Source organism: Sinocyclocheilus anshuiensis, unplaced genomic scaffold, assembly GCF_001515605.1.
Source record: "Sinocyclocheilus anshuiensis isolate Anshui unplaced genomic scaffold, SAMN03320099.WGS_v1.1 scaffold689, whole genome shotgun sequence".
In the NCBI taxonomy this organism is placed as follows: domain Eukaryota; kingdom Metazoa; phylum Chordata; class Actinopteri; order Cypriniformes; family Cyprinidae; genus Sinocyclocheilus; species Sinocyclocheilus anshuiensis.
The window spans coordinates 55560-77050 of record NW_015536490.1 but is presented as its reverse complement, the minus strand read 5'-3'; the positions used below and the strand labels follow the sequence as shown (position 1 = coordinate 77050).

The 21491-nt window shown below is 40.6% G+C and overlaps 2 protein-coding genes, 1 long non-coding RNA gene and 1 pseudogene across 3 annotated transcripts; 2 read left to right on the top strand and 2 right to left on the bottom strand.

Annotated features, from left to right (window-relative positions):
• The first annotated feature begins 3972 nt into the window (after nucleotides 1-3972).
• Nucleotides 3973-7164, top strand: LOC107685109 (vimentin-type intermediate filament-associated coiled-coil protein-like). The gene is made up of 2 exons (XM_016481601.1): nucleotides 3973-4174; nucleotides 6503-7164. Exons 1-2 carry the CDS (start codon nucleotides 3984-3986, stop codon nucleotides 6837-6839), a joined length of 528 nt encoding a protein of 175 aa, XP_016337087.1. The 5' UTR covers nucleotides 3973-3983; the 3' UTR covers nucleotides 6840-7164.
• Nucleotides 7165-10638: 3474 nt separating this feature from the next.
• Nucleotides 10639-13954, bottom strand: LOC107685292 (la-related protein 6-like; annotated as a pseudogene).
• A 2806-nt stretch (nucleotides 13955-16760) lies between these two features.
• Nucleotides 16761-17904, top strand: LOC107685093 (growth arrest and DNA damage-inducible protein GADD45 beta-like). Its single transcript, XM_016481584.1, has 4 exons — nucleotides 16761-16956; nucleotides 17068-17169; nucleotides 17263-17479; nucleotides 17592-17904. The coding sequence occupies exons 1-4, from the start codon at nucleotides 16913-16915 to the stop codon at nucleotides 17703-17705; spliced, it is 477 nt and encodes a 158-aa protein (XP_016337070.1). The 5' UTR covers nucleotides 16761-16912; the 3' UTR covers nucleotides 17706-17904.
• LOC107685104 (uncharacterized) lies at nucleotides 17877-20607 on the bottom strand. The gene is made up of 3 exons (XR_001633926.1): nucleotides 20595-20607; nucleotides 20122-20123; nucleotides 17877-18357 (listed from the first exon to the last, which is right to left on the bottom strand). It is a non-coding gene; the product is annotated as an uncharacterized LOC107685104 (long non-coding RNA).
• Nucleotides 20608-21491: the final 884 nt, after the last annotated feature.

The window sequence follows — 21491 nt, the reverse complement described above, 5'->3', positions numbered from 1 at the left end:
GAGGAAACTGGAGTCATTGGAACAGGGAACGGCACTCCTGGCCGTGACGAGGGAATTGGAGTCATTGGAACAGGAAACGGCACTCTTGGCCGTGACGAGGGAACTGAAGTCATTGAAACAGGAAACGGCACTCCTGGCTGTGACGAGGGAATTGGAGTCATTGAAACAGGGAACGGCACTCCTGGTCTTGACGAGGGAACTGGAGTCATTGGAACAGGGAACGGCACTCCTGGTCGTGACGAGGGAACTGGAGTCATTGGAACAGGAAACGGCACTCCTGGCCGTGACGAGGGAATTGGAGTCATTGGAACAGGAAACGGCACTCCTGGCCGTGACGAGGGAATTGGAGTCATTGGAACAGGAAACGGCACTCCTGGCCGTGACGAGGGAACTGGAGTCATTGGAACAGGGAACGGCACTCCTGGCCGTGACGAGGGAACTGGAGTCATTGGAACAGGGAACGGCACTCCTGGCCGTGACGAGGGAACTGGAGTCATTGGAACAGGGAACGGCACTCCTGGCCGTGACGAGGGAACTGGAGTCATTGGAACAGGGAACGGCACTCCTGGCCGTGACGAGGGAATTGGAGTCATTGGAACAGGAAACGGCACTCTTGGCCGTGACGAGGGAACTGGAGTCATTGGAACAGGGAACGGCAATCCTGGCCGTGACGAGGGAATTGGAGTCATTGGAACAGGAAACGGCACTCCTGGCCGTAACGAGGGAACTGGAGTCATTGGAATAGGGAACGGCAATCCTGGCCGTGATGAGGGAATTGGAGTCATTGGAACAGGAAACGGCACTCCTGGCCGTGACGAGGGAACTGGAGTGGAATCTCGTGCTGATTCGAGGACTGGAGCAGACACCACCGCCTCGGGAGGTTCTGCAGCGGAGGCTTCCACCTCTGGGGAAACGGGGGTGGTGTGTGTGGCCCAAACACATAGAATGGCGACTGCCATTACAGGGAGCACTGAGTCCAGGGGAACAGTCTCGGTGATGACTAGTGCTGAGGCCCTTGGGATGCCCGCTGCTCTGCCCGACATCAGCAGAACATCCTCCACACTGGATGCCAGTCTCGGACACCTTGGAATTGACCTTGAGGCACAGGGCATGGTCGACACGACAGGACGAGACTCTGGAACGGCGGCCATGACGGGATGAGACTCTGGAACAGGTAATGATAACACTGGACTGGCCATCACCAGTGTGGGGCTTGCTGGAGACCATGGTTGGCCAAGCTCCATGGCCACCAGAGCTCCCTGACCATAGTAAAAGCCTCCTCCCCTCCCAAAAGATGTTTAAGGGTACCGTCCTTCTCGACAGCCCCTACCATGAAGGGGGAACCACTTAGCAAAAGTGCATAGTCCATGTACTGTTCTAAAGTCAATTCATTATATCCAGTGGGCATGTATGATCTTAAAGGATAATTTAAGCCAAAACAGTACAAGTCTTTAAACACGGCATCCTTCCAGTTCAAACAGTTAGACAAAGCACAGAACTGACCAGTGTACTCCTCGATAGTGCTGGCCCCTTGACGCAGGAAAAGGATTTCCTTCGCTGGATCCATGATTAGTCTGGAACACTCGATAAAGCTGCTGGGTCCGGGTTTGGCTCAGTATTCTTTAACATGGGGACGTGACAATGCAGTTGAGGATCCAAATGCAGGCTTTATTGCAAGAGTGGTCAAAACAGGCAGGGTCAAACAGCAGCAACAGGTATAATCCAGGGCAGACAAAAGAGTAGTCTAAGAAACAAGCAATGGTCAGGGCAGGCATCAAAAAATCAGAAACAAGATAACAGTTCAGGGTCAAAAAACAAGGCAAGGCAAGAAAACAAGGAACACGGAAAACACAGGCACTAGGGCTAAACATGAGCTAAACAAAGGCTAAACAATACTGAGCAATGTGAAAGAGAAACCAGGCTATAAATAGAGTGAGACAGATGAGGTAACAAGACACAGGTGTATGCAATCAGTGATGATGAGTCCAGGCAAAGGATTATGGGGAATGAAGTCCTGGATAAAGTGGCAAGAGTCTGTAATGGAGTGCCGAAGCTCATGGGCACACCAGATAGAGATCGTGACACATATATATATTTCTCTAAATATATATATATATATATATATATAAAATTTAAAATGCCTTCTCTAATGGTCTGATTTGATATAATACTGTTAACTGTTGCCATATTTTACTAAATTATATAGTAATTAATAATAATAATAATAATAATAATAATAACTATAATAGTATCTCAGTGACACTAAAATAACACTGCCATGCACAATCTCTTGACATGACAGAAAGCATATATGTGTAAATACAGATATTACCTAAGCACAAACAAGTTCAGATTGCTGGCTTCATTTTGCCATTCAGCTGTAACAACTTATAAAGTTTTCTGAAAGATTCACCATGAAAAAAAAATGAAAAAAAAGTAAAAGAACCTAAAACTAAGTACCCCATTAAAGACTTGTTTTTATTTTGATGAGAAAAGTGATAGCCTATGTAAAAGTAGCAATTCAGCAATGGATTTTTTCCCCCTCTTTTAAAAAAAAAAAAAATGTTTTACAGAATGAAACGGGTATATTATAAAACGTGAGTTAGGATATCAGTAGCTACATTACAAACAAACAAACAAACAAACAAAAAACAAACAAATAAATAAATAAAGGGCTATCGTCTGGACAAAATATTTTAATAAATGTACAGGCCCAAATGAAGCATCCCAGTTGATACGTTCCTGCTCTATAGGTTCCTACCGCGCGTATTCTATAGAAATGACGCGAGGCGTGGAAGCTGAAGCGTGTGGTCGGCGTATTTTGACTGTTGTTGTAGGCTGTTGTCAGTGACATTGAAAGTGCTCTTCGCTGAGGCTGTGACTCGAATAGCAGTCTGGCTGACACTAGTTACGTAGATCGAACGACAGAGCTCGTTTAGGAATTTAACAGGAAATTTTTGGAAACGGATCATCATATTTATCGGAAAGTACAGGCGGTTGAGCACGACTGCTCCGTGAATGGATTGGAGGTAGGTAGGTGGGGGGAAATGGATTATAATGATGGTATGTACGAAGGAAGTGGAGTGGAAAGGAGTGATAAAAGGAATAAAAGAGTAAGAAGTGATAATGGTGATGAGTCTGAAAATGATGATGACAGAGGGGAAACTTTTCAGAAAGAAATAAAGGAGAAGTATGAGGCCGTAATAAGGTTCAATGGAAAGAGTCAGGAGATCATGAAGAAAGTCAGCCCATTTGTGTTAACCACAACTCTGGCAAATAAAATAGGGGAGATAGAGTTTGCGAAAATCCTTAATGATGGTAACTTACTGGTTAGATGTGCCGATGCAGGGCAAATGGAGAAAGCTCTAACAATTAAGGAAATCGCAAAATGTAAGATGGAAAGTATGGGAAGGGTGGGAATAAGGAAAAAAAGTGGAACGACACACTCCGGAGCAGAAGGTGGCGGTAATGCACCAATACGCTGGATGCCAACCGCCGTAAAAATATAAGAAGAAGAAGAAGAAACATCCCAGTTTGTTTGGAGGAAAGTGCAGGTTGTAATCACTGCTGTTTCTCTGTTTCGGCTATCCTGATTGGCCAGTGGCTCTAAATATCATTTCCGGGTCAGCAGCTACAGGTTGCTAAGAAGTTGGTGCAGATGACACGTCAGCTGGCTGGAAAACAAGCACAAACTGCGACACCTGCTTATAAAGCACAATGTCATAAACCTCCGCGCTGCATTTAAACGCGCACTGCCGGCTGTTACTGCATTACAGTCGCGAAGGTTCACTGAAGAAGAAGACTGCAGCATCACGCATGCTGAGATTGAGAGCGAGTTCAGCATCACTCAGTCTGGACTCATCCGACACGACCCACACAAGATGATCACCCCAGCAGCGCGGCGTTATCGTGGATGAGAGAGAGAGAGAGAGAGAGAGAGAGCTTACCGGACCGGTGCTTTTGTCTTCCGCATCCTACTGGACATGTCGTCCCCGTCGCCGGTGCAGATCAGAGAGGCGAACGCGCACCTGGCAGCGCTGCACAGGCGGGTCACAAACCTGGAGCAGAGGCTGGAGGAAGCGGAGAAAACCGTGCGGGAGCAGGCCGAGAGTCTCATCCGCAAAGATGAGCAACTGAGAGCTGCCTCGCAAGAAATCACGGAGGCCAAGGACAAGTAGGGCAAAGAATATATTTACTGCTGTAACACAATCGTGTCCTTATGTAAATGCCTAATATTTTATTACCTGACATCAAAACCATGCGTTTGCTAAATCAGAAAGCTCAATTAAGCTGCTGTAGGCGACTTGTGCATAAAAATATCCCTGAAGTAAAATGTAGCAGATACCTAACAGATATCACGGTGGTCTAGAAACCACTCCCGTCACTATGACAGCCCTTGACTGTTTAAAAAGCAAAACAGACCGCCGTTAACCAATCAGAACAAGAGCTGCTAATGTTGTGAGGGGGCGGGGCTTGTTTTCTTTTTATTATTATAAAAAAATAAATAACTTGTTTCGTGTACTGCATTAGACTAACCGGGACTTGTCACCACACTTAGGCCTACATATTGTTGCTGTTTTGTATGTGCGAGAAATGCCAGATGGGTGAAGTGATTGCGGAAACTTGTTTGGTAACAGTTAAACTTCCATTTAGTCATTTAGCAGACGCTTTTATCCAAAGCGACTTACAAAATAGGACAATAGATTAAAAAAAAAAAAAAAAAGTTTAATAATTAATAGAAAACAAGTAGATAAAATTGAAAAAGAATAGAGAACGCTAGTGTTAGAGGTTCAAGGTTTTTTAATAAATAAAAAGAAAAGTAGGTAGAATAGAAATAAAATATAGTGTATATATAGAGTGGTAGTGTTAGAGGGTCGAGTGTAGATGGAAGAGATGTGTCTTTAGCCGTTACTTGAAGATGGCTAAGGACCCAGCTGCTCGGATCGAGTTTGTAGTCCTAAGTTTGTAGTCCTAAAATGCAGTAAAGAATTAAAGGAACAGTTCACCTCAAAAATGAAAATGTTATTACCACCAAGCCATCCAAGACGTAAATGAGTTTGTTTTTTCATCTAAACAGATTTGGAGAAATTTAGCATTACATCACTTGATCACCAATGGATCCTCTGCAGTGAATGGGTGCCGTCAGAATGAGAGTCCAAACAGCTGATAACAACGTCACAATAATCCACAAATAATCCATGCGGCTCCAGTCCATCCATTAACATCTTCTGAAGTAAAAAGCTGCATGTTTGTAAGAAACAAATCCATCATTAAGATGTTTTTGACTGCAAACTGTCACTTCAGGCTACAATACGAGTCCATAATAATGCTTCCTCCAGAGAAACACAGTCCATCCCCTGTTGTCCTCTCTCATCAAATGTCACTGACATATTTGTTTAGAACTGTTTTGGACAGTTTTTCACTTGTAAATGGTGCTTGATTTGTGGATAATTCTCTCTTGATTCAGACGAGATGACTTTTTCACCTGGAGGAAGCGTTATTATGGATTATGGACTCGTATGTTAGCCTGAAGCGACAGTTTAAAGTTAAAAACATCTTAATGATGGACTTAATGATGTTGATGTTTTTATCAGCTGTTTGGACTCTCATTCTGACGGCACCCATTCACTGCAGAGGATCCATTGATGAGTGAGCGATGTAATTCTACATTTCTCAAAAATCTGTTCCGATAATCTCATCTACATCTTGGATGGCCTGAGGGTGAGTACATTTTCAGCAAATTTTAATTTTCGATGAACAATTCCTTTGACATTGTTTTTTGGTTCCATGGGTTTGCTATGTTATTTTTTTATGTTATGTGACAAGGTCTGTGGTTAGAATTGGAAACTTTAGCGTGCTGAATTTTTCAGTCATACCTCAAACATTAATTTTAAAAAGACATGAATTTTACTTAATACTTGAAGTTTACAGGAAGTTTACTTAATAGACATATCAAACTGCCGTTATAGTCCTGATATAGCAACTGTTAAAAAAAAAAAACGCATCAATGTTCATATTTGAGGTATGGCTGTATAGTTTATTTTGCAGAACAAAACATGAAAACCTCTTCAAGTAATATTAACCAGAGAATTTAAAGGGACAGTTCACCCAAAAATGAAAATGTTGTCATTTACTCACCCTCATGTTGTTCCAAATCTGTATGAATTAATTTTCCATAATATGGCAATGGAGATCAGCAACTGTTTAGTTACCAACAATTTTCAAATGATCTTTTCTATGCTTGACAGAAGAAGGAAACTCATACAGGTTTGGAATAAATGATGACAGAATTTTCATTTTGTGGTGAACGATCCCTTTAATAAATCGCCAGCTGCCACTCTAAAAAATGATTTGCAATTTCCTGAGGGTGAATTAGCCGCCCAGATTGGCCTACAAATTAATGTTATGATTGAACCTCTCTGTTCTGATTGGTGCTTAAATTGCAGCTTTAATTAATAAGGTAATTTGCTGAAAAGGACATTTTTCTCTGTTTTTCATGTAGAGAGATTTTCTTCCTCCACGAGAAGCTTTGCCAATCAGAGGAATCCATCCATAAACTCAACCAAACGATTAAGGAAAAAGATTCTCTAATCGGACAGTTACAACACCGATGTCAGTTGCTGGACAGCATTTGCAAAAGCCGTCCATTACTGGACAGCATGCTGGCCCAGATGGCCGAGGCAGAGAGAACGGGGAAGCCCACGACCAACAGCTCTTTCACGGACGGAGAGTCTAACTGCAGCCCCAGCCGCCTCTCCAACCACAAAGACTTCTCCCTCAGCGAGGACGACTCTGACGATCAGGAATTAGATGGGGTTGTGTTTGGGACCACAGTATGAGCGTCTCAGTTCAACTGCTCCTCATCTCAGGTTTAGCAGCCTGTGTGCTTTGATAGTTACAATTGATTCGATGTCTGGTTAAAATATCCATTGTATCATAATGCAGGTTAATGGAGTGTGAATGGGATTCTACTGTAAAGAGAGAATGCCTGGTCAATTCTGGCTAAATCTATGCGCAAATTGATGCAAGTATGCCACATATCTTATAGATTTGTCCCTCAGACCGCTTCAGTTCTTCTCATTACTGAATGGAACAGGCGTTTTTTTAAGGTTCAGTTTAAGATAGTTGTTTTATTTTGGTTGTTAACTTGTTTTATTCATCCCTTTTTAACTTTAAATTTGCATATGCTATGATATTTTTCTCAGCTGTTTATACCTTATGGATTTATTGCATTACATGAATATTAGAGAAGAATGTTTTTAACGTTTACATTGAAATTACCTGTTACAGGCAGTCCACCTGCTGTTTTTTTTATCCAGTCCTGTTTTACGAAGAGCATCTGGGAAAATGTTTTGGAGATGCAATATATTCTGATGTTGCATGCTTGCTGTTTTGTTGATGCCTCTCGGTGAACAATTTCAGCAGTCATTGACAATGTACAAATGACCCTTGGCCTCAAACTCCCATATTAAAATGCAACACAATATTTTGCATATCTATGCTGGAAAGCATATTTAAAGGAATGGTTTACCCCACATTTTAAATCTTGTCTTTTACTCAGCCTCATGTCTTGACAGGGTTCCAAACCTCTATTACTTTCTTCTGTATAACATAGTGGACACTTTGAACAATGTTTGGATCCAATGGATGAAAAAAAAAAACAGACATATTTTGTGTTCCACAGAAGAAGGAAAGTCATACATATGTGGAATATAAGTGAATTTGAATTGTTACATTTTGTTGTTACAAAGTAAAACAGTGCCTAAAAGACTCATGGTTGCTTGTTCGATGGAATTATTTATTCAGAAAAATTCTAATAAATTATTTTGTTATTCTTCAGTGCTAAATATCTAAAGTGTGTACTTTTTCCTCAGAAACACAATACATACAGGAAATCAATCAAGCCCTAACGTTGGGGGCTTTTAAAAATATATATATTTTGCAACGGCTTATATATGTCTTAAATTTTGAGCTGGGTGAACTATCCCTTTGCACACGTGAGTTCTTTTGAACAAATTTTTATTTGAAAAATAATACTTTACAATTAGGTTTGTTAATGCATTCGGTAAAATAAGGAAAAAGGAACATTCTTTTTTACAGCATTTATTAATATCATGTTTATTTACGAATATACTATTGTTCATGTTAATTTATACTATTTGAAATGAACATTAATAAATACTGTAAAAATATTGTTCATTGATATTTCATGTTAGCTGTTGCCTTAACTAATGCTAACGTAGAACGTTCCTGAACAACCGTGAAAGTGTTTTCCTCCACTGAAGTTACTTCATGTTAAAGTTTTGTGCTGGAAACTCAGAAGTCAATCATGGGAGTAATCCACAAAACAGGAGTTTTTGAGATTGTGCTGTTGAGCGAGGCGCTGAAGCTCAAGGCTGCTGTTAGTGACAGTCAGTGTGACACCAATCGTATGCTGTAATTTAAGGTGCATTGTATATAATTAAATGATCTCTGCAGTGAAGTTGTTCCCTGAGAGCCTCACTTGATTAAACAGTTAGCACTTAAAATAGAGCTTCATCAGATAAACAGAGCAAATCCAAGCAAGCTGAAGCTGTTGCCTACACATCTACAGGCTCATGGTTGAGAAATCGTAAAAAGAGTGTAAAAGCACTTGTTTTTGTTTGCTGAATATGAAGCATGTTACATTTTTACATGTACACGTAAAACAGCTGTCCTCACTGTTATTTCAGTTCTAATGTGATGCCAGAACACATATATATATATATATATGGTATAGGCCTTTCACTAAATTAATTTTGTTGTTCTTGACCATTTAATTCGACCTAGCAAAATCAAGTCTATGCAAGCCTGTCATATTTTGCCATATTTATTTAGAGTCAAGCTGTGGAAGCCAGATGGAGGGGAGCCATAATGTAGTAAATGAGTGTACCGATGATGGGGCATTATTCATGTACAGCGTGTGTCCTGGTAAAGATGTGATGGTTACACAATATTTTCGTGTTTGTTTTAAACACTCCACTATTTTTGAAAATAGGCTAATGTTCCAACTCCCCTAGAGTTAAACAGTTGAGTTTTACCGTTTTCGAAAATCCATTCAGCCGATATCCGGGTGAGTCTCCACTGAACATTAAAAGGAAATTTAAACGTGTAAAAGAACTAACAATTACTACAACAGGCCATGAATTACCCCTAAAGCTGGCTTATTTCAATATTAGACATGTTAAATATCACTGTAGTAATATATGCCTTTATTATGTAACATACATTGCCTTATAAATGTTCATTAACTAGAGCCTTGATCATATTTCAAAGTGATTTCTGTCATTTTGACAGATGCTATAGAAACATTCCAGTAAACACTGCTAATGGGAATGAGAAGTGAAAAAGGGAGACAATTACATTTTAAAGCATCCGTGTAGAAAAAGACAAAGTGATTTCTGTCATTTTGACAGATGCTATAGAAACATTCCATTAAACACTGCTAATGGGAATGAGAAGTGAAAAAGGGAGACAATTACATTTTAAAGCATCCGTGTAGAAAAAGAAAAAAAAACCTTACTGTTTCTTTATAAAGGGACATCGCCAACTACTGGCCCTGCATGGATAATACAGCGTTTTTAGTTGTTTTCGTGGATCTGTGTGAACAGGGATCGTTTTGATAGTCTTGTCATCTGTATGCAATTTCAAAGATGCAATGGTACACTAATAGAGCCCACTAAAAACAAAAGTTTTTCCTCTTTTTGAAAAGTTTCCCATACAGACGACAACATTGTCAAAATGATCCCCATTCACACGGATCCGTGAAAATAACTAAAAGCGCTGTATTATGCATGCAAGACCAGTAGTTGGCGATGTCACGCACATATAGACTTAACACGATACGCACGTACATGACGTCACTATTTTCACAAATTTGTTTTAGTAGTTACACAGAAACGACAACTATCATTTTCATTTGCACTTTGAAACCCGTTTCCAAAAGTTTGTGATTTCAGGCACAAACCGTTGTTGTGTAAATTAAGTTTTCAGTTTTTAGTTGAGAATGGTGTTGTGTAAATGCCCCCTTAGTACACTACAGTACATTATTCATGGGATATATTGTAGACTTAGCAGGCTTTACACACACCATTTCCAACTAAAGCAGAAAACTTATGCATTTTGGCCATTCAGTTACACGACTATGCCATTTTTGGAAACGGGTTTCAAAGTTTAAAACGATACAGCTATTGTCTGCGTGTAAACAACAAAAACATCAATTTGTGAAAAAAGTGATGCGTATTATATGTTTGCAAAGTGTTTCTTTACAAAGTTTAATTGCCAATTACTGTCCTAGAATGCATAACAGCATTATTGCTGATCTGTGCAAACAGGGTTCGTTTTGATAACTTTGTCGTCTGTATACAGATTATTTGTAGAACAATTTTACGATTTGAAATGGTTTCAGCGTTTCCCCAAACCGGAAGTACCTCCTATAATCTATAATGCAGTAGGCTTGTTGGGAAAAAGGTGGATATGCAGGACATAACTCAAATCCTAATATTAAACAATATATTACATTCAGGAAAATCGGAGTACAAATTCATCTTTATTTCAATATTTAATTAGACATTTTTTTTTCCATTACATGTTTTTTTTCCATTTTCATTAATAGGACAGATAAACATAGTCGTTATGTTGCATTAAAAGTGCTTCTGTTGCACTGCCCTCATACAGACTCAGTGGGGAAAGAGACTTTTTAATGCATCTTTAGTGGAGTCAGTGTGGTAGCAGGACCTTCCCTCTACCAATGCAGTTATGAAACCCTTTGGTGCCATCAGGGCCGACAGGCTGGCGCACAACCAGGACACTTAAATACCTCATTATCTGATTGGGTGACACAGAGCCGCCCATCTCAGGCTGAATGACCTGGGTGGCATTTTTACATCTCTGGACCCTGCCGTTGAAGCCCAAGTCATCTGGGGAGAGCTCAAGTCATCTGCTGAAAGGATGGGTAGCCAGAGGAGAGGTCACATGACTGCAAGGAAAAAGCTTGCGAGGCAGGAGAGGGCTTCCTACAGGACTGCCAAGGGGATTCCTGTAAGGGTCGGAGCGGAAAGTCGATATCCGCGGGATGGCGAGGGGGCTGCCGTAGAGGGCCTGAGGGCGGGAGACCCTGCGGTTAGGCCAGGGCGAGGGAGGGGCAAAATCGGACTCTGAAGAGCTGCAAACAGCCGAATCCTCCAGAGAATAAAGGAAGCGCATGGACTTTCTGTTTGGCTTTTTTAAATTCTCATTGTCAATACCTTCTTCAGACTCTTCCTCCACTAGGCTTTGGCTCCATCCTGGCTTACGAGTTCCACGGCTACCCAGCAGGACCACACAAATGCCCCTTCCTCCCTGCTGCTGCTCTTCCGCCTCCAGGGCTTCGTAGGCCTTGCGCGCACCCTCCAGATACTCATACTCCACCACAGCACACGCTTTGCGCCCCAGTTCAAGGTGTTTCTGAGTATAGCATTTCAACTCCGTAGGGATCTCGTTTCCTGGGCGCAGAATGCGGAGAGACGAAAAGGTGCCATAGGGAGAAAACACCCGCATTGTGGCTTCCATGATGCCTAGCTGGTCCACACCCAGTGACCCGTTTACCTCATCTTTGACTGGGCCAACACAGTCCAGGAAGTTCCAGGATAGAAGTAGCTTGCTTGTGGGAATGCACATGAGCCAATCAGTTACTGGAGTCCTTCGTCGCACCTTGGTTTCCATCTCATTCACTTCCAGCTGCGGAGAAGTTCTTGCAGCCACCAGTGTGGTGCTCCAGTAACGCGTGAGATCTCTAATCTTTGAAAACACGAATCAAAGCACTAAAAAAAATTATTGTAATATTAACAATAATAATAATAATAAAAAAAAAACTTAACTGGCAAACGGTAAGTTCCCTTACTATATACCATAAAAACTGTAAGAAATCAAACACTTAAATTTGCATACATGCACACACACATATACATATACTCTACACTCTAAAAAATGCTGGGTTAAATACAACCCAGTGCTGGGTAAAATAGGGACAAACCCAGCAATTGGGTTGTTTTGACCCAGCGGTTTGGTTAAATGTTTAACCCAACCTCCTGGGTAGTAACCCAACCGCTGGGTCAAAACAACCCAATTGCTGGGTTTGTCCCTATTTTACCCAGCACTGGGTTTTATATAACCCAGCCATTTTTTAGAGTGTATGTATATGTCCATACACACACACGCCACTAAAATAATGCAATTAACATATATATATATATATATATATTAAATTACATTTTAAAATACTCATAATCAGACTAGAGTTACTTTACTGATTTTTTAAATTCTTTTTATTACATGATTACATATTCACACAATAGCAATAAAATTAATAATTTATTGATTCTCCCTAATTCCTTTTTTCATCTTTGACATGTTCCTTTCTAAAATAGCCTATCGCTAATATACATTCAGAAAGTCCAGTTTTGTGGAAGACAGCATTTGACCTCTGGATTGACAAAAATCATGTGTTTTCTCAACATTTCAACATTGCATAAACTACTGATGAGCACATTAATTTGTATTTGAATTATCACTCAGTTGGTTAATTACTATGTCTTTTGAAGGCTTTTGTCTTTCAAACACATTAAAATGCACATTATTTCTTATTTACTCGTAATGCAGACATTCCCAAACTTTTTGTCATTTGAGCCTCTTTCATCTTATATATTTAAATATTTAAGATTTAAAAATAAATATTTGCATGTTCACATTTCTCTGACGTTGGTTAATGGTCACAAATACAAATAAAATATTTAATCTTTTTTAGTAAGTGTTTTATTTTTATTGTTTTTTTTAATGATTTGTTTTAATTTGTATGATTTAATCAATTGTTAGCTTTTCATTAAATTCATGAATCCCCTGCAGTTCCTTTATGAACCCCAGTTTGGAAAACCTTGATGTAATATAAATGTTTAATGCACTTCATGTTGATAATTACAATTAATGGAATATATTTTCTTGCTCTTTGTATTTTTACATCATTAAGGTACAAGATTATCCTATTTAAATCAATGTGATAAATGAGTTTGGTCAAAATTAATCCAAAAGTAATCAAAAAGTAGTCTGATTACATTACCTAAAATGTGTAATGTAATGGATTACGTTACTAACTACAATTTGTCATGTAATTTGGAATCAGTAACGGATTACAATTTGTAAGTAATTTACCCAGCTCTATACATGCATGTATGTATATATATATATATATATATATATATATAAAATGTGCACAGCAGGTTGGTATTTTAACAATCAGTTAATTAAATGTATTTTTTTTGTTGACTAAATTCAAGTACAATCTGTAAAACTTTTTTTAACGTTTATTTCATTATGACACTTCAAATCAGATGAAGATGTTGGTTATTTGATCTCACCTTCTTGAAAGATGTCAGCAGCTTCAAACTAACATAACCCATCTTATTTCTTTGGACATGTTTTAGCAGGAAAGCATCATCTGCTAGATTCTCATCAGAAAGGTAGTTCTCCAGCTGGGCAGCAATTTTTTTGTGTCAAATCATCATTTGGAGGAATCCAGAGTTCACCATCACAGAATTCCTCCTCAAAAACATCGGTCAACTCAGTTGAACTCCTGAAAAACAGTTTTGTCATATATTTTCAAAAACATCTCAAACTTATCCATTAACTTACCCGTCCAAACTATCATTTAGCCCATCATCAGTGTATGAGAACGGCCCCTTTGATTGCTGAGTGTCTTCACAATGGAAGACGTCAGTAAAACCGGGTGAGGACATGCTGTCGACAGATTATTTTTTATAACACTGACAAAGACTGAAGTTTATTTGACGTTAAAAATGTAATTAGTAGGTAGGCTAGTTAGTTAAACTGTGTTGTAAACATCCTACCTGACGTCTTCCCTGTATGTTTCCCCGTATACCGCCACACATCACCTGAAGACAGGTGATTCTTTTTAGAATACTGATTTATACGTCCTTACGTCACAATTATAAAAGAGGTCTACTGTGCGACGTACGACACGCTTGCTCTGAAACGACCGAGGGTAAATGATAAATGCACAAGGAAAAAAAAAACATTTTCAGTCTTTCAGGTTTTTCTTAAACACATTTTCGATTTTATGAACATTCGAAAAAGGCTATTTGATAGTACATATGCACATGCGCACTGAAGGCAAAGCGCCGTTAGGAAGCATATAAGTAATAAAAAAAAGTTTAGTTTTTTTTGTCGTAACCACCAAAAATAAAGACCCCCAGCCGTATTATTTACACTTAACTTCTCTTAATCACTCAATTACACGTAGACGCTGTTCCCACGACCTTACTAGATGTTTAATGGGTATGTTAGTTACTTTCGACCCATTTGGAGACCCTGCATGTAGACTTTATGCAAACCCACCTTGAACCCGACTTGTGTGTGTATTGTGAGGGATGAGGTGTCAAGATTAAGTGCAAAGTGTATTCCAAATGAGTAGGTACCACAGGGGATCCGTGAGACGGTAGTGCAGGACTACACCCCCTACTAGGTTTCCTGTATATTAGAACGGTTAACATCCCCTGTGTTTAGGACAAGTTCCCTTTCATGGGAACTTCGAGCTGCGTCCTCTAGGGGTCGCTATGGGGAACACCTCGTCGTGACCCGTGTCTGAAGCATACATTGAAAAAACACCAACTCGTTGGCCGGCGACAGCCATGACATATGCTGCGGACGCAAGCTTCAGACGAAGAAGTGAATGATGTGTGCTCCCGGTGCCTATTTATACTATAGTCGCACCGGTAGTGACGTCATGGCTGTCGCCGGCCAACGAGTTGGTGTTTTTTCAATGTATGCTTCAGACACGGGTCACGACGAGGCGTTCCCCATAGCGACCCCTAGAGGACGCAGTGTCTCGTTCCCTACTCAGGGAACCATGGTTACACAAGTAACCTGAGACGTTTTTCCTCACATAGCCTACGGCATGCTGCAGAGAGCACGATGAAGGTAGTCTGAAGTCCTGCTGCTAATTATATAACACTATTCGCAAGCCAATAAGGACCACACTCAGGATAATGTGTGCTTAAGCATATTATAATTACAGTAACTGTTACCTTTGTAGATGTAAGCGACTTGGTGTGACCGGAATAAGAGCTATTGCTGATAAATTTGATAACACCGCACAGAACCATCTTCGCGATTTGTACAACCAGAAGTTAGCAAGCAATCAATGCACTTTAAAAATGTCAAAAGAACTGTTTCTGAGATCAAATTCTAACATTTTGACTGGTTAGGGCAGGCAATGCTACCAAAAAGTATTTACATAATAAAAAGTGAAGTCATTATAATTTTTTTTAACTACAATCGTTGTTTTTTTTTAGCATTTGTACTTTTAAATAACCGTAGGGGACAGAAAAGTTCCACTAATAGAAGACTTAACAAGTTCATAAACAATTTACCCTGCAACTGGACTGATAAGCCATTTTACAAGAAATTGTCATGACATATCATCACCAGTAGGTGGCACTCATTGATAGAAGATGGTTCTGCTATTTGCTGAAATGCTTGGCTTCAACCTCGTAGTAGAACTCTTTTAAAATTTCAAACAACATTTCTTTACTATTAATTACAATTTATGGCATAATTCAGCTCATGACAAAATTACAGTAAATTTCTGATTTCAAGTTGTTTTCCAGAGAGTTAACAGATTATTTATTGCGCTATAAGCATTTAACAGCAGATGGCGCATTGGAACAGTGAATTGATTCCATTAAGCTCAATTGATTTAGGTTATAAATTAATTTGACTGATTTGAAAAGTAATGTAAGATTCATTTGAAACACATAAGTGCACTTAAATGTGCAAATCATGCCTGAAAGTGTTGTTGCACGGACATAAACACAATGTGATAATATTATGACAGAATTGACTCTGAAGGCATTTCTATTGAGGAAAGTAAATCAATCAAACAATTAAGTGCCCTTTAAGCTGCTGACCCCAGTGACGGGTTTCGTAACCCAAGCACAACAAGGTCCCATGACAACATCAACAGCTCTGATCCTGTGACTGTGCCGTCTATAATTAGCCGGTGGAACTGGAACAGCCTGGGTGATGAAAGCTTCAGGTAACAAGGAGACAGAATCTCTGCCTTCTAGAGCCTCTGCAGCAGACAAGCAAAACAGTGACTTCTGCAAAGACAAATGCCATCAATTTGAATGCATCATGTTCGTCACTAACTGTGCACACTACTTGCATCAGGATGAGAATTGGGAGTCACGAGTCCTTATCATGCAAGGGAGTTTCGATCAACCGGCTCGTGCAATTTCAGGATGTGCCCAAAGATTATAGATGTGAGAAAAATACGATACATTCACCATTCCTTTCCCATATATGTGCTACACTTGCGATTCAAACCCGAATATAAATGAAAACTGAGCTTCATTAAGTTTTGTACATGATGCAAAGGTTTCAGATATAACTGCAACATGCACATCGAAAGCAACAGGGAAAGGCCATCGTTTCCATAAGGAAATTCCATCGTACTCAGTACAAACAAATTGATAGCTATTAAAGTACACGTTGTACTCTCTGTTTGGGCATTGATTCCCCGAATCAGCCCACGTGGGGACTAAGCAGGAGTTTCCCTCACCACCAATGGCAAAGCGAGAGCGAGACGCTTGAGGAACATTTCTAACCAATGAGAAAGACGAGCGGCTTGCAAGGCCGCGCCCACTCGAAAGCGGTATATATATATATAGGCGAGGGTTTCGCTAGAAGTCGGCAGAAACAACTTCTCAGATAGCGAAACGAGCAAAGGAATACTACAACTCCAAACGATATTTGGATTATACTTTTGGCAGCACACTTTGACTGGATTTTAATATTTCCGAGCTCTTCCGGAGACTTGTGGATCACTATTATTTGGATCAAAATGACCCTGGAAGAAGTCGTTGGATGCAATATTACTGATAAAAAGTAAGTTCTTCATTGCATGCATACATATCCAATGTGACTCTCCTCAATGGGTATCTTAGTGTATAGAGAACTATCCGATTGTCGCTTACAATAGTATGCATGTTTTTACAGAATGGACACCGTGAGCCAAGCATTGGAAGAGCTGCTGGTAGCAGCACAGAGACAGGACTGTCTTACAGTCGGCGTTTATGAGTCTGCAAAACTGATGAATGTGTAAGTATATACTTATGTCTGACTTTTACACATGTAACCATACTGTTTTATCCTAACAAACAGGAGACTAAATGCAATTCATTTGATCTACAGAGACCCAGATTGTGTCGTACTGTGCGTTCTGGCCACCGATGAAGAGGACCAGGACGATATTGCGCTGCAGATTCACTTCACGCTCCTTCAGGCGTTCTGCTGCGACAACGACATCAACATCCTGCGGGTGTCTGGACTGAGACGCCTCGCACAGGTGCTCGGTGAGCCAACCGTGGATAACAGCGAGCCAAGGGATTTCCACTGCATCCTAGTCACTGTAAGTAGACTTTAATTCGCAAGCTGCGTTATCATATGCAACGTGCATTCAGAGTTAAATAAGTTAATATCTTATGACATCGACTTACGTTCCATTTCATGCATTTTCACAGAACCCTCAATGCCAACCACTCAAATGCCAGGCACTGAAGGACGTGGGCAACTACTGTGAAGAGAGCCGTTGCAAAAACCAATGGATTCCATATCTGTCCCTGCAAGAACGCTGAACGAGTTGCGAGGCTATTGATGCAATGAAGAATGAAAGAGTCATTCTCTGCGAATGAAAGCAAAAGGGCTCGGCACCAGCCGCCGTTGACTGCTGCGTCATGCGAAGGGGCTGTGAGAGAGAAAGCGGAGCTCTTGGAACTGTGCGCACGGACCGGTACATTCCGCCCTGCCCCTCCAGCTTGTCGTGTCCTCCGTTGGGGAAAAAGTGGGCGTTTTGGGTACCGGAGGAACAAGTTGTGGGAACATGAACTGTGAAACGCTGCCTGTCGGCGCAAGCTGCCGGAGAACTTGCACGCAGGCGGCTTGGGCGCGCGGTCGCCCCCGGCTTCATATGTGCAGTGTGGGTTGGAAAGCAACGAGTGTGCGTCACTATCACTGACTGCGGGACGAGTGGATGATCTGTGTGTATATGCCGGACTTTAGTAGCCTAACTATGAACTGCAGTAGCATTGATGCCAAGCTACAAATGAACTGCAATCGCTTCTGTTAGACTGCACTGAGAAGGACAGTGTTTGTGAAACAAAATGAACTCTTGAGTTATTGAAAAATACATGCTATGAATTAATGTAAGTTATATCCAGTAATTTAAATAGAGTAATATATGCATTGCTACTCTTGTCAAATGCAATATTGTTTTCAATAAATTATTGACTTTGAATTGTACACCTCTGTCTGATGTTTTGCTTTTGGGAGGGGGAGGGGGGGTGTATCTTATGAGTGACACTACAGTCTCAAAACAATATTCACTTGGTCAAAATAACAACATTTCCTGGTGAACTTCCCTGAAAAGTCTTGCCAAATTTAGCCTGGACTCTATGGCAATAAGTGAAAGGGAATTGCCCCACTGGGGTGTGGATACATTCAGAGGAAATGTTAAGAAAGCTCTAAGTGAAGGACAAACAAATCACACAGTTTGCCAAAGGATAGTCTTAATATCCTCTTGTCCTGGAATCAGCGTCATATCCTTACTGATACACAGTTAATTATGACACCGTACTGACAGGAATGCAGACTTTACAAGTAATTCATGTCGAGTTTTGTCTGCTTTGGCAAGCTTTGCTCCTTCATAAAGAGATTGGGCAGGGCTTGCATAACTTCCAGAAAAGGATCTGACAACATGATCCATATTAAATAGCTTTTCAGTACGTGATCTAAGGTTATATTACAGATATCTTATCACAGGTATCTTACTCTCTGTATAGCAATCTGCAACTGTTTATGTAACAGATCATTTGTGACAGTAGGCTGCATTTTACAACAGCAGTCTCACTGGGCAGACTGGGATTGTGTTTTCTTCAAGGGCAAAATGGTGATGCTATAGTTTATGCTTCCTGTCATCCTGTCACAGCTTGGTCTGGGTTACTAGGGCAAAGCTTTAACTATTAAGCTACCACAACCCTTCGGTAAAACTCTGGCACACTTCTTTGTGAGCTTTGTTTTTCCAGATCCATCCAGTTGCTGTTCAGGTCAGCGTTGTGAACTCTAGAAAGGTTAAGAGCTGCATGTGCTAACAGTTTCTTATAAAACAAACAGTGCATCTTATGAGATTCTACAAGCAAATCAACCACCATCCTGGTATTTAGATAACTATAATATTTATTCTGAATCAGATGCAAGTTGTTGTGATATTCTTTGAGCATTACTGTTAATCTAAAGCAGCAAATGCTAGTATTTTACTGCCACTGCCAAAGTGAACTCGATATTAATGATTAAAGATAGATTTGTTATCAAGGGATAATAATAGAAATGAGGAATCAGAGTTTCCAATTTTAGTGTCCTCTGAGATGAAAGACATGGACTATTTTCAGGGCATTCCCTGAGCTGACTGTGCGTCTGACGTAAGCCCGTTTCTGATTACGCAGTGGAACCCCGGAAACGTCATTGACCATTTAAGGGCAAATCTGGAAAGCGCCGAGTTTGTCAATTCTACTCAACACCAGCGCGAAATATAATAATTTAAACCAAATTTTCAGTGTTTCAAGCATCACACTATGCATGTTTGTTTGGCTAGAGCATCTCCTAACTGCTCACCGGCTGAGTCGTGCCCAGCACTTCTGCCGCCGGTATGTGAGGAATGCGGAAACTGTGTTTCCATAGATGTGCAGCGTGAGCGCGCGAGCCGTTTCCCACGAGGTACTAGAATGAATCATGCTGTTTTTTTGTTCTCTCTTATCGTGGTCATAGGAAAGAGTCCGGAATGAGATGAGAAAACAGTCCTGATGACATATGCTCTGTAACGATTCTAAACGTGTGGACTATGATGGACATTTAGTTTATTGTCATTACAGTCCATTTCTCAGGATAGGATATTATCAGGAAATCATTTTTTCAAAATCAGCATTTGTATAGACACATTAGGACCGGTTCCAGCAGGTTGCTTCTGAAATTAGTGAGGATGCTCTAGCATTAATGCACATCTATTTTGACATTTATTTTTGTCCGTCCATTGCTATGATTATCAATATATCACTTGCAGTTTTGAGAGTGAATCCTGCATTTCTCTCTCTCTCTCTCTCTCTCTCTCTCTCTATATATATACTGCAATTAATCTCTAATTTACATCGTGTCTATGTTTTGTTAAAATGAGAACTCAGCGCTGTACAAATACTTCGGCGTTTTCAGCATTGAGAGTTTCTAAACGCCTCTGATTGGCTGTTGCGTTCCAAAAAATCAACAGATATGTCTGTGATTGGCTACATCGCACAACGCTGCAAAAACATGACGTAAATAGAAACCTTTGACGGTCTCCTGAGCGGAAAGCTGCAAACACAAATACAATAGTTTAAAGGGGTCCTATTATGCTCTTTTACAAAGTCTTGATTTTGTTTTGGGGGTGTACTAGAACATGCTCTCATGCTTGGTGGTTCGAAAAACGCATTATTTTTCACATAATTTACATTATTAAAATACCTTTCTCCCCAGGCTGGCACAAACGGCTTGATTAGTTCCGGCTTTGATGAAGGTCCGCCTTCCGAAAAACAAAATGTGTTGTGATTGGTTAGCTGTCCCAGTGCGTTGTGATTGGCGAACAGCTTAGACGGTGTTTCATTACTGCCATGCCCCTTGCTCCGTCTTTCAACAAAAGCTTTTGGGCGAATCCGGCACTGTACTCCCTCGTGTTGTGGAAGCTGTCCTCAGTAAAATGCGCAGCACACAATAGCAAATTGGGGTTATAATGCTCAGGAACAGAGTTAAAAAATAAATTGCAAGCACTGTTTCCTGACATCATCCGCTTTCGGAAGCCCAAACAAAGACGTGAAAAAAAAACAGCGTTTCAGGCAGTCGCGCAGCGTCGCGCCACATCTTTAAAATTCAAATACATTATTTTCTATGAGTGTAGGCACACCGGCGGCGCCGTTCGGCATCTGTCCGCGGCGCCAAGCTACGTCGTGTTATACTTGTAAGAATTGTTCTAGACATGCCGACAGCACAGCAGCTCTTCTTCTTGGTTTTCTCTGATGCGCTAACTCTGCAGCAGCACTTCTTCTTCGTCGTCTCGTCTGATGCACTCACTCAACCAAGCGTTCTAACCACAACCTCGCCCCTCCCCACCCCCCAACAATTAGAATTTCTGTAGGCGGGAATTATTTGTAATGATATTCCAATGAGCCGCTTTGTGATATCACAAACCCCGGAAAACAAACGCTGTAGTCCAAACGAGCCGTTTGTTGTAGTTCTTGAAAAGGGATTTTTTAAAAACGAAATATCTCGCTTTGGAGTGGATTTTGAGATTTGTAACTTTCTAGATCTTTTTTTTATGCCCAAACATACACACTACACACTGA

Coding starts and splice junctions, on each gene's coding strand:
- LOC107685109 (XM_016481601.1), top strand. CDS start 3,984: ATGTCGTCCCCGTCGCCGGTGCAGATCAGAGAGGCGAACGCGCACCTG. Junction 4,175..6,502: donor ATCACGGAGGCCAAGGACAA/GTAGGGCAAAGA, acceptor TTTTTCATGTAG/AGAGATTTTCTTCCTCCACG.
- LOC107685093 (XM_016481584.1), top strand. CDS start 16,913: ATGACCCTGGAAGAAGTCGTTGGATGCAATATTACTGATAAAAA. Junction 17,170..17,262: donor TCTGCAAAACTGATGAATGT/GTAAGTATATAC, acceptor TTTGATCTACAG/AGACCCAGATTGTGTCGTAC. Junction 17,480..17,591: donor TCCACTGCATCCTAGTCACT/GTAAGTAGACTT, acceptor GCATTTTCACAG/AACCCTCAATGCCAACCACT.